Source organism: Boleophthalmus pectinirostris, unplaced genomic scaffold, assembly GCF_026225935.1.
Source record: "Boleophthalmus pectinirostris isolate CB_2022bp ecotype Guang Dong unplaced genomic scaffold, ASM2622593v1 HiC_scaffold_6, whole genome shotgun sequence".
NCBI lineage: Eukaryota > Metazoa > Chordata > Actinopteri > Gobiiformes > Gobiidae > Boleophthalmus > Boleophthalmus pectinirostris.
In genome coordinates, this window is record NW_026571447.1 from 26872083 (window position 1) to 26884849 (window position 12767).

Genomic DNA, 12767 nt, shown 5'->3' on the forward strand with positions numbered 1-12767 from the left:
CCCGCGGTCTCATTAATTAATTAAAGACTGTGCGCCGATGGCACCTGAGCACCGGTTATCGCGGCGGCTCAGACGCACCGTGATCTGTGTAACCAGCCTCCACAGGGCAGCCTCTGAGGGGAGGAAGAGGAGCGGGATGAAGTGTTCTTCTGTTCAACTTTGAGCTAAAGACAGTTTCATAAAACGTATAAAACTTATATCGTCTACGAAAGGAGGCTACAAGTATCTTATGTGACCTCCCAGACCAGAGAACATCAGGGCTTGTAGCTGTTACATGTTACAGCTATTCAACAACACTAAAAATAAATACTTTTTTTTTACAGTACATTTAAAATATTGTGAATTACAGCAATATACAGATAACATTTTACAATACTGAAATACTATACAGTAAATTACAATATTACTATTGTTTTGTCGGTCTAGGTCCCTACACAGCAAAAAGTAGAGTGTTAAATTAACTCAATCAGAATCCATTTTAATATTTTCTCAGGGTTTATATGAGCCCAATCTGTTCTAGAGTTAATTTAACATTTTTGGAAATGTTAATTAAGTAACACTGGACCAAAGTTCCCATTTAACCACGAAAATCAAGAGCTATATTCACGTTTTGAGAGTAAACGGATAACACTTTCTAGGGTTATCCTGATTTAGCTAAACAACACACAGAGGTGTTTTATTTTTACACTTAATTTCATCTTAAATTAACTAAAATAATGTACAAAACAGGTTCAAACTGATCTTCTCTCACGGGAGTTTGAAGTGGTGGGTGTGAGGTGGCAAATTAACACTAGGGGAAGTTGAATTAACATCAACCATATCCACTCTGGCAAATAACCCCAACTCAAACCTCCATTTAACTTTCAAATGGTTAAAATAAAAATTTTGTTAAAAACAACTCAAATTTTGACCCTCCAGTTTTTGCTGTGTAGTTATAATAGTTTAAGGTAATTTCTTTGGTGTTTATTAATTATATTAATAGTACAGCCTTGATATTATAGTGTTAATAGCCTAATTTTTTGTATAGCAATATAATCAATATTATTTTTTGCACTTGTTCTTTTGCGATTCAAAAGAAATCAAAGCAGCACTAATTGGTCCAGTAGGAAAAACAGATGAATTTGTATTTGTGAATAAAATTGACTGGACAAAAGACTGGTTCAGTAAACTGGATACGACACTATATATAACAGTTAATATGTGAAATATTAAAGGTTCATCTTGATAACAATAGTGGTGTATAAAAGAAGTGTATCCTGTAATCTGTGTCAGTCTGTTTCATCTCTGAGCAGGGACCATGAGTTTGCTGTGGAGCTGGGACAACCTTCTGTCAACATGGAAACAGGTCAGCAAATTAATATTAGACAACTGCAATTCAAGGTTATAAAAGTTTTAAATATTGTGCATACAAAACCAATTTTAACTGTCTACAAAATAAGAAATTAACATTCATGTGAGAAAAAAGCTAATGAAAATCTGTCTTACTGAAATTGATCCAAATATTTAGCATTTTAATGTTTTTAATTAGTGTAACCATGATGTAGTCAAAAAGAAGGGCACCTGTTTGTGGATGGAAAAAAATGACATAATTTGTCGCTGCGGTTTTATACTGTTGTTTAAACGAAAAATGTATTATATGGCATTATATTTGGTAGGGGTTCTGGGGTTCTCCACAGTAAAACTTTGATCCAAGCATGTGCAATGATCTCTTTTTGAATCCAGGTCTTAGCACTGCTATATTATTATTATTATTTGTTTTTTTTTATTGCATACTAGTATATGGAATTACATAAGGAACCATTGTACCCACATTCTCAAAACTACTCACAAATATTTATGACAAATCAGTAGATCTTATTTTCCTTCAGGTTGATAAAAGTGTGGATACAGCGGCGATTGGAGACCTGATTGAGTTCCTCCAACCCTGGTCTGGACTGTCTCTCTGGGCCGTCTATGTGGGAGAGGGACACGTCATGCACTTTGGGGTCGGAGGTGAGCCCTTTTGCAAAAGAAATTCTTCAAACCTGGAAGACCAAATTGCATCATCATTTTTATTTATAACAATTTTAATTTTTTTTCACATTAAAGATGAGAACACAACACAAAAAGCCTGTCGCAGTCTAATCAAGATACTGATCCCCAAGTCAAAATCTGGGAGTATACTGAAGAAGACAAGGATTTGTACACAGAAGATATCTGAGATCAGAGTTCCTCCAGGCACTACCATTCGAGTCAATAACAACAAGCACAACCTGGCCCCCTCCACTCTGGACGAAATCCTGTACCGCTGCCACACATTTCACCATCAGGAGTTCAACTACGACATGGTCAAGTTCAACAGTGAGCACTTTGCTACATTCGTCCGCTATGGCCAAGCTGTGGGAAACCAGGTGGGTCCAAACACATATTTAAAAATGTGATTGTTTGAGACATTATGTAAAACATTGAAATAGCAATCAAACATACTTTTCCTCTGCATGATATCGAAAAAGAGTGAACATTTACCCCCAGACAATAAAATTAAAGTCTGAGTCCAAAGGCAAAAACAAAGGGGAAGATGGGTAGAGCTGCAAAAAAAAAAATCTGAAATATTTCACACAATGTCAGTTAAAATGAACCTGCAGACAAAGTATAGACCTATGTTGTAGGGTAGAACAAGCGCATATATCAATTAACAGAAGTGAATTAATTGCATTTTAGATGACACCATTTTTGTAATAGAATAGAGGAATAATTGAAATCACATCATATATTTCATTAATTGCACTACCCTAAAGTTGGGACTAATACCTTGGCAGTGGTCTGTACTTTTGAGGGCTTCAGGTTGAGCTAATAAAACATTTTTTTTCCCAGATGCTCATAGCTTTTTTTGGTCTCTTTCATTTTCAGTCTCTCAAAATCTGTCTTTGACTTCTGTACAGTATTGCCTATTAATAAAGTTGTAATTCACTTAACTGTAATTCCATTTTTCTATTATCCCCCAATTTAGATTTCCTTGAAGCCAAACAGCAAGGCCAACGCGGACACGACTCAGACCCTGCAAATGATAATCCAACAACGCGCTGAAGCAGGGCTATAATGATTTTGACTCAGTAACTTTTCTACTTCTTCTTCTTTTTCTTCAGCAAAATAAAAAACTTATTCCAGCTGTGTTTCCTAATCCCTTACCAAACTTCTTAAATGAGTGGAAAAGTATAGCAAGGCATTATCAATGTGTACAAAATGTACCACCAACTCTAATAAATGCCAAAAGCGTGATCAACAAAGCAAAGTTAGGAAAGTATGTGTCCTCTTGTTTATTAGGACTTCTGGAATGTCAATACGAATGTTTCTATACAGTAGCAGCGCTGAGAAGAGCAGTACACAGACACAATGACCTTATGCTATTCTTCTGTTTGATAATGACCCAGACACAGCACTGGATATCAGCAGGCCTCTAATAGCACAAACTCTCTCCATCATCGGCTAATAACGTCCGCTCGGCCACAGGAGTCACGGCCAGGCCAGAGCTCCACATCGCCAACAAAGCCCCAAGTCCGACCGCCTAAACAGGGAGCATCCCGTTTATCGATTTGGGATGGTGGCCTGTGACGGCATGGGGGGCTAACTACATTCCTGTTCAGTCCCAGACACCGACAAATAGCACAGCAAAGAAGAAAACACTCGGAGCACAACATTTTATGCTCACAATCAATCCTTTTGGCTCATTTGTCCGGATCTTTCTGCAGCAGCCTCGTGGACACACTTGCAGGGGTGGTATTTTTTAAACTCGTTACTCTTTTCTTAATTGGTAGAGAGATTCCATCCTTTTTAGCCTCGCAGCAACCCCTCCAGGGGAATGCTGATTAATTGTGTGAGAAGTCCTCACATTTCCCCTCCCCACACAGACACGCACACTCCATACAATTTCTGCGCACACACACATATGCAGCCTCTACATTTAGGGAATATTAACATCATATATGTTAATAGTGAAGGCTCCTGGGCACAGTGTGACTCTGAGTAACTATGTCTAACCAATGACAACATACAGCAGACAATGACAAAGACAGATTCAATACTAAGCCCTGTGGACCTTAATGTTAAATAAGTGTGGATTATTTCTATGCCAGTCCATTTGCATGATTTAATCTGACAAGAACTGAATACTAGTCCAACTTCCCAGGTCCATTTTCTCTACACACTTTTCATCCAGATGAATTCATTCTAGATGTGAGAAGGGTCCATTTTATAATATATTCATTTGCTTTCTCCTTCACATTGTATGGTTTTCAGTTGCCAGTATAAAAAGAGCAGATGTTATTGGCTTAGTCTGAGGATGTATCCGTGCAGCTGGGCTGAGAAGGCCTCCAGAGAGAACTTGTCTTGCACCCTGGTCCTTCCGGCCTGTCCCATGTCTTTGCGGAGGTGGGGGTCTTTGACAAGCCGCTCCATAGCTGCAGAGAAGGCCTCTGCTGTGGGCTCACACAGGAAGCCTGTCACCCCATCAGCCACGCTCTCCAGGGGACCCCCAGAGTTCACTGCGATAACAGGGCAGCAGCAGTACATGGCCTCCACTGGAACAATCCCAAAATGTTCTCTGCTCGGGGTGTACAGCACAGCTGTGCTGGCCCGCAGCAGCGCCACCTTCATGGAGTCCGAGGGGGAGCGCAGGAAGGTGACACAGCCCTCCAAGTGGATCTGCTCTGCCAGGTCCTTCAGCTCATTGTAATGCTGCACGTTCTCTGTGACACGATCGTCATAGCCTCCTGCTACCACCAGGTGGACGCCAGCCGCCTGCTCTCTGGGCAATCTGCTCCTCAGAGCAGACAGGGCCTCCAGAGCCAGGCCCAGGTTCTTCTTGCGCTCGTATCTGTTCAGAGAGAGGAACATGCAGGAGGTGCCCTCAGGAAGCAGACCCCCCAGGCCACACTCCTGTGAGCTAGGCCGGTCAAAGGTGCTGGTGTTCAGAGAGGGGTACAGCACGTCTGTCTGGACTCCACTTAGACTCCTGAACGTGTCTCTGAACACGCCCGCAGTGAACTGACTGTTTACCAGGATCTGAGGAGAGAGAGGGCAGATTAGCTCTGCTATATCACAGCACTATAATTCCAGATGAGCTGAATAATATCCACAGGTCTTAAAACAGCCTCAGGCCCATACAAAATGTCACTGTTTCTATCAGTGCCTTAACTTTATAACTATAGAACTTCTAAGTGCATATAAGGATTAGGTTATAAAAACGCACATACCATGTCAGCCATACCAGTGGTCCGTTCCTCCAGCCAGTCAATAGGAGCACGATACATTTTCTTTAGAGCGGTCTTTCTTTGTGTCAGTAGCTGGTCTGGGAAGTGACAATAGAACAGAACCTTTTTCCTGTGACGTGAAAGTCTCAACACTGGGATACACACAGACACCTATAGAAAAAATAGAAAAACTTGTAAAAAATAAATGAAGCATCATAACCAAGTTTTACCAGTGAATTTTTTAAAGTAAAATGTGTTGCATAATTTTTCAACTTAATTATGTAAACTTGAAACCTGGCTTTGTTTTTTATGCCCATTTCAAATGTAATGTGCATCATAACCACAATAAAATGCAAAACATGCAAATAAAAGAGATACTCTCCAAAAGTAGTGCGTGTGGCATTACTATGTGAAAACTAACAGTGTGGTTCTAAAGCAAAAATTCACAAACCTGATCGCAGAAGACAACATCATACTCCAGTCCGCTGAAGAAGACCAAATATAATGCTACATAAATCATTCTTAGGTAGGCGCAGAGAGCATGCAGATAACCGCACAAACTCGTAGGCAGCCAATCACCAACACAGACCTATAATAAGGAAAACATACAGTAAATAAGGTAAACTTGACATTACAAGGGAAATATTACAACAAAAAATTGTCATAATAATAATATTTTACCACAGGCAGGTCTGGGTCAAGAGTCTCAGAGAAGCAGTGAGTGGGGTCATAATGTGCAGTCCATATTTGAACACTACATCCTTGAGATTTCAAAGCCACGGCTGCATCCACCACCAGTCTCTCTGCCCCACCAATGCCCAGGTCTGGATGAAGAAACACCACTCGCACCATCCTACAAAGAGGAAATATAAGAATTAGGAAGACTGTTCATTTTAGATTTGCAAATTATGAATTATAATTATGTATAAATGTAATGCACTGTAGTATTGCATTTTTAAAATTACTGTGATTGGTGGAAAATAGTCTGCAAAATACCCTGCTAAATAACTAAGAATGGGGAAAATAGCTGACAGAAGTTTATTTACAAGTGTCATCTGCTCAATGAAACAATAAAGACAGACTACAGACTGCTACTGATCCACGAACTATTGTTGTTCTCTTAATTTGACAAACTAAGTTAAACCATCAGCAGCACCGTTTATTAAAATAAACTTAATTGTTACCTTTGGTTCTCTTGAATACTTCTCTCACTACTGATAAGACTCGCCTATCCTGCGCTTTATCAACACACGATTTAAAGAAACTGGCGAGCTTTGTCCGCCATATTGGCTCAAATGTCCATTTAAAACAGCGCTGTTTATTCTCGATGTTTGCCCCAAAATGGCCGCGTTTTCATGGCAGCAAAGCACGCGTTTCCTGTAAGACACGTCAACTTCGGTTTGAAGCGGGTAGACTGTCTGCCTTTAAAATAATGACAAATTTAAGCTCTATATCAATATAATTTATAAAGTATGTGCTGTATTAAGTTTTATGTATCCTTTTAGTGGGAAATGTCTATAGAAATAGTAACGTATTCGTAAACGTTGTTGAGTAATTGGCAAAAAGCCGGTCAGGCATCTGCTCGGCCCCCTAAGTCTCTAGCTGCCGTCTGTAGTCGTGTCCTTTTTAGATAGGCGTCAGCGTTGTGGGAACCTGCTCAAATTTGCACCAATTCTTTTTGCCTTCTGCTCATTTGACGTGGACATCAGCTGAAGAGGAGCACACAAATTCCCCCCCTCGATCACAGTAACAATTTAATTATGGTAAGTCAGCGCTGCGACCATCAAAATAACATTTACTATAGATGCTCAGTGCTAAGCTCCGCTCTGTCCATTCATTTAGAGCTGCGCTGAGCCTTGGCTGTGTGGATTAGCTTGTTAGCATTAGCTTCTCAATGCAGACGTGGCTGTTTAGTGAAACTATAACTACACAGCTTACTAATTTAATAGTTTGGGTTCAAGTTACGCTGTTATACTTGTAATTAAATAATTAGAATCATATTTTATTCGAATGAGTCAAATTAGTTCATACATTAACTAGTTGTAACAAGTGAGATGATAAATCTGGTTGTTAAATCACAGGAACTTACACTGTATTTACATAGTTCCTGCATTTGCTCATTAAAACTTTTAGCAGGCTCTTTAACTGGGTACTTATTAAAAATGTGTGTGTGTGCTATATTTATAACTTTACTAATGTTGTGTTTTCAGCCTGGACCAGCAGCAAGCGCAACCAATGTTGGGGCATCCAGCCGTTCCCCAAGCAAGACAGTCGCCCCTCGGGCAGCAGGCTCCACAGTCAGGCAAAGGTACTTTTGTCCACAACAAACTGTTTTTCATCACTTACAACAGAAGTATCTTGAGGTATCCATTTATAATTTTGTGTAGAATAGCTCTCCAAGAGCTTTAAAACTTAAAATGCTTAATTCAGTCTAAATTCTAGAGATTGCCTGTGTATTTTATGCAATTCCACTACAACTTGATATTATTATATTATTATAAGAATGTTTTTATAATACCCATTATCCCTAATTACGCCTCTGCAGTGCTTCACTGTTAAGGAATGTTATTAATGGTCAAAGGCTCCAAGGAACCCTCCTACTAGAGTATAATAATGTTTTTATTTTTCTAATGAGTTGTTTACAGCAATAAATTAATGTTGTGCTCCTGGCTTAATCAGTGAATGATCAAGGTCTCACTTTACTCACACTAACTTATTAACCCCTTTGAATTAATAGCACCAAGTAGCCATTATTCATTTGTATCATGTCTGGACAACAAATTAAGTTGAGTTCAGTCTATATTTTAACAATGTATTTTAACTTGTTTTTATAACTTGTTTTTAGTTAAGGTTTATGTATCAAACAAATGTGAAATCGCTGTAAAATTACCCAGAAAATGCAGAAACATCACCACATTATAGCCTATTTTCATTCTCAGCTTTTTTCCCATTCATTTTCATTCTTAATTAGCTTGTAGCACCATTTTTCATAGTAAGCAGTATAGTCAGTATTTACAGTTCTTCAAAACAACATTCACAATATTGTCAATATTTCAGTAGTCTGCTCACCTCTGCTACACCATTAAATGTAGTTCTAATCAACTCAAGCACTACTACTCTACTCTAAATCAAATTAACACTAGACCTGCTGAGTTTGAGAAACGCTGTTCTAATACATTTGCTTTTCCTACATCCTCCTTGGCGCTGTTGTGAGACATTCTCTGACTGTATCTGTGTTTGTTTTCTAGGAAAGCAGCCAGCAGTGGCACACGCAGTGGAGGCAGGACCACATCAGCAGGGACAGGAGGCATGTGGCGCTTCTACACTGAGGACTCACCTGGTCTTAAAGTGTAAGTCTGCTCTCAACACACAGCAGCCAAACTCCCAGTGATGCTGAACTCATTTCCTCTCTGACATTTTACCTGATCCACTCATAAGCATCTACTTAAGAGTAATTTACTGTAATGAGAGGAAATTGCCTTACGTGACTATGTAGTCCAACAAATGATTTCTACTAACGTGTGTACAATGTTTTTATACACACGGTAGGCCTTTAAGTACTTTCACTTCCAAACAGGACATAACATCAACTTTTTTCTCAACTCTGATTGATCCTCAGAAATCAGTAGCCAGTTAAGGTTTTAAAGTTTCTCAAGCACGGGATGCCACCAGTTAAAAGGTCAAATGGGTGGAGAGACGAGCCTGGGTCATCGTCCAAATGCATGTTTTTCAAGCTATTATTAAGGAAAGAAAACATCTGTGATGGAATAAATGCAAGATGGTTACATTTGGTAAAGGTTAATTCTGTGTTCAGTTTTAAACTTAGAATTAACTGTTCTTTTTGTTTCTTTTTGCAAACTGTAAGGTGAATATGTTTAATACCATACTGTGAAGCAAAGCAATGGCATCTATATGTAGACAAACAGGCAGACTCTATGTCAAAGTTACATAGAGCATCTTTTTAGTAGCAGCTGTAGTTGTGTGGTTTGGTGTAGAATTAGTTTTTTTTGTTTTTTTTTTTTAAGTGTTCTTCTGGCTTTAATAAAGCTATTAGGTTAAAAGCAATTCTGTGTTGGGACAATAGTGAAATGGCTCACATTTTAATAGAATATAAGGTTAGGTGGATTATGCATCAAGTTCACCTGGCCAAAGAAGTGGCTAGTAACCACAATGAACTCTAGCATCAAGTCCTCTTTCCAAACTTTGGTGTAACCCCCAGTCCAAATATTTTAAAGCAACTTTTAGGTCTTGAGTCTCTCTGCAGCACATGGCAGATCAATGCAGCGATGTATTGGTGTCTGTGCAGTTGGAGGAGGGCAGATGTTTGGTACAGTGGTGTATATATTGAGTATGTGTTTGTTCCTCCGTTAGACTCTTGCCTCAAAGCTTCATTAAAGGATCGGCTCTAAAAGGTCAACTCAATTACAGCCTTCTGACAAGAGGGAGGAGGGGGCTGTGGGGGTGCAGAGGAGGTGGTCGGCATGGCAATGTTGCTACTTACCGATGCGCCCCGATCCCCTGTGCTGCTCAGTCCCTTCTTCAGACACCACAGCCCCTCCTAGTATCCAAATCTCATCAATAAAATCATTCGTTCTGCCCATACTAGAGGGTCTGGCGTTACAGCGCATGATAAGTAAGACCAGTGGTGAGCTTTCATTTGTGCTAATCATTTACTTTGATTTTCTGACAGGGGCCCCGTGCCAGTCTTGGTCATGAGCCTGCTCTTCATCGCTTCAGTCTTCATGCTTCACATTTGGGGAAAATACACCCGCTCTTAAGAACTGCTGCCTTTTGACCCTTGACCCTACGACCTCTGTATCTCCGTCTCTTCAAACATTGGATCAGGACCAAATGACAAAGCTTCTCTCCACAGACACAAACTGGATTTTTATGCCCCTGTGCAACATTTGTGGTTCCCTGTTGCTTAATATCTTTCATTACACTAAAGGGATAAGATACATTGGAAAAACGTTCTATCCCACCATAGACTCAAACTGTGTGTCTTCATAATTTCTTCACTGATCTAACTGCAGTGTTAAAATATATTTTTATGTGCAGGCTCCTGTCAACAGCTTATTGAAGTCTGACTTGCTTTTTGTTAGCAACATTTGTACAAAATGTGATTTATAAAATTGTACAATAAAAAAAGAAAAAACATTTGTATTGGGCTTTCTTTCCTTTTTTTTCATGAATTATTTCTTAGTTTTTATCAATGTATCGCAAAATGGTACAAAATACCGTTAGCATTCACACTTAACTTTAGTATAATGGTACAACAATAAGTAGGTTGTATATGTGATCTGTAAAATAGTAAACGTATTTCTCAGATTGAGTAGCTCTGAAATTTCACCTTAAATGATCTAGGTTTATTTTTTATTCTGGTGTTTTCTCTAGAGATCCTGTGGGGGGCGCTACAGACTTCTTGGTGAAGTTTTGCAGACTTTTAAGATCCATTCAATTAGTCTGATTGCTGGTGGTTTGTTTTTGTGATAACCAAGTCAAATAAGCTCCTGTGTTCCTGTGAAAATAGCAGCATATAAACACGTATGTCATGATGTTGACAGTAGGTCTGTATGTCACCATGGACACCAGCCTGAACTGCATTACCTTATAGTGTTAAATATGTAATCAGCAGCTGGCATGTCTTCTGCTCATGTCAGAAGTGTGTGTGAAGAAACCCGGTCCTCTTGAGTTTAAGGAGGAGCCGGGATCTTTATTTATTAATTGATTAAGTGGCTCTCGCTCCTTTTTCCCGCTGGATCCGCGTGTTGTTCGTGGCAAACCGGGCCCCACTGCCACATCTGTCCCCTCCACTCGTGTCCGACACACGCGGCGCCCCAATCCACAGCGGCTCAACACGCGCGCACCAAGAATAATTCAACAAAACGATTAAAAATGGAGGAGACGAAATCACTGTGGGGCCCATGCAGTGAGTGACCCTCTACCTAAATAGATCCTGACACTGCCGCCATAAGAAGACTCAGCATATTCACAGGCAGTTAGGGCATGCACGTAGCCTGTTATCACTCTCTTAGTTCTTATTTTAGTTTTAACCAGTTTCACAGTGTTCCCATTAAAAAATGTGGTGGTTCTGAAATCTAGCTGAACAATAACTTGGTGAAGGCCTCCAAAAAAGGTTGTTATTTGGTTGCTTGTGTAATAAGGCTATAAAAAAAAGGATGAGAAACACTATTCAGAAATAAGAATGCTTTGAGATAAGTTGGTCTGCTACTTACTTTTTTGCCCAAAATGCTCAACTTTATCATATATATCTTGCATTTATTCAAAAGTAGTTTGCTAAAAATGCCTTGAAAGCATGCGTTATTGTTGTGAGTGGACTTGCCTCTCCACAGATCTGACTTGTAACTATAATGAGATGTGGTGGGGTCCTCTGCTTGGATTTAATAATTAACAACTGGAATTGGTAACTGGGATTTTTTTTTTTTAATCTCATTTTATCTACATGTATTACCTTGAAAGCAACACTGTCGAATACCAAATTTCCCTACAATATATAGTCAGTAAAAATAGACGATTACTAATATGTAATCTTTTCTTAGGTCAATACGCCACGTCATTGAAATGTTAAAAACAGTGATGTAAAGAAAAGATTTGTAGTTGGAAGTGCTTACCTCAGAGCAATGAAAGATTCACACGAGTAATGCATTTCTTGGCCTGTTCTCAAACGAAACCACAATTTATGGCCCACAGGAGGTGTATTCCCTTTGTAGATATAAGCCATCATAATTCAGCTTTAACTTTATCAGCATTGGCTATGTTCAAACTCTCCTTATCTGCACTTACATGCATCATTCGGAACAAGTGCATGTAAGCAAAGGTGGAAAAACAGAATAAGATGAATGCAATTATTTTGTTGTAGTAAGAACTGGTAAAGGGTAAGTTTACGCTGTACTTAATTGTTCTCTTAGGCGAAGTTGTTTTCTGTATTGGACCCCGATATTGTGCATGTTTTTGGTTAACTGGGGAAACTGGAGTGCCCGAGGGATACCCACCCAGACACGGGAGAGAAACATACAAACTCTGGTCCGGGAATCGAACCAGGAACAAATTTTGGAGCATGTAGTGAACTTGGAAAGTCACAGTGTTTATAGAGAAGCAACAGTAAAAACAGTTGTTGTACTTGATATTAGTGGTTGTGCAGTAGTATTATAATGACAACTTTATCTTAAACATGCAGTAATCAACTGCTTTTATTCAACTGCATAGACATCCTCCACTCGTGCAAGTTGGCAGACTTCATGTTTTGAAGAAATAGAAAGAAAATAACCCAAGTTTCAGTGTGTCGAGAGCAGAAACCCATATCCTGTATAAACCACAGGCTTTTAAAAGGGATGGTCCCTCTCACACAGAGACCAATGAGAGTTGCTCTTCAGGACACTCAAATAGGTCATGTATTTCTCTCTGCATTACAAATACATGTGGTTATTCACAGGAAACGATCACTATATTGAGTAATGCAGAAGAACTATAAAACATTTTTGGGGCAAGGTTTATATTGTAATCAATGTTAAAGGTGCA

General features: G+C 39.3%; 3 protein-coding genes across 3 annotated transcripts; 2 read left to right on the top strand and 1 right to left on the bottom strand.

Moving 5' to 3' along the window:
- Window positions 1-1297: 1297 nt before the first annotated feature.
- On the top strand, window positions 1298-3079 carry LOC129411806 (phospholipase A and acyltransferase 2-like). Its single transcript, XM_055163888.1, has 4 exons — window positions 1298-1345; window positions 1869-1992; window positions 2089-2390; window positions 2990-3079. Exons 1-4 carry the CDS (start codon window positions 1298-1300, stop codon window positions 3077-3079), a joined length of 564 nt encoding a protein of 187 aa, XP_055019863.1.
- alg2 (ALG2 alpha-1,3/1,6-mannosyltransferase) lies at window positions 2038-6543 on the bottom strand. Its single transcript, XM_020937274.2, has 5 exons — window positions 6413-6543; window positions 5910-6081; window positions 5680-5817; window positions 5232-5399; window positions 2038-5040 (listed from the first exon to the last, which is right to left on the bottom strand). Exons 2-5 carry the CDS (start codon window positions 6078-6080, stop codon window positions 4300-4302), a joined length of 1218 nt encoding a protein of 405 aa, XP_020792933.2. The 5' UTR covers window position 6081; window positions 6413-6543; the 3' UTR covers window positions 2038-4299.
- A 289-nt stretch (window positions 6544-6832) lies between these two features.
- On the top strand, window positions 6833-10385 carry sec61b (SEC61 translocon subunit beta). The gene is made up of 4 exons (XM_020937455.2): window positions 6833-6991; window positions 7439-7536; window positions 8477-8578; window positions 9919-10385. The coding sequence occupies exons 1-4, from the start codon at window positions 6989-6991 to the stop codon at window positions 10004-10006; spliced, it is 291 nt and encodes a 96-aa protein (XP_020793114.1). The 5' UTR covers window positions 6833-6988; the 3' UTR covers window positions 10007-10385.
- Window positions 10386-12767: the final 2382 nt, after the last annotated feature.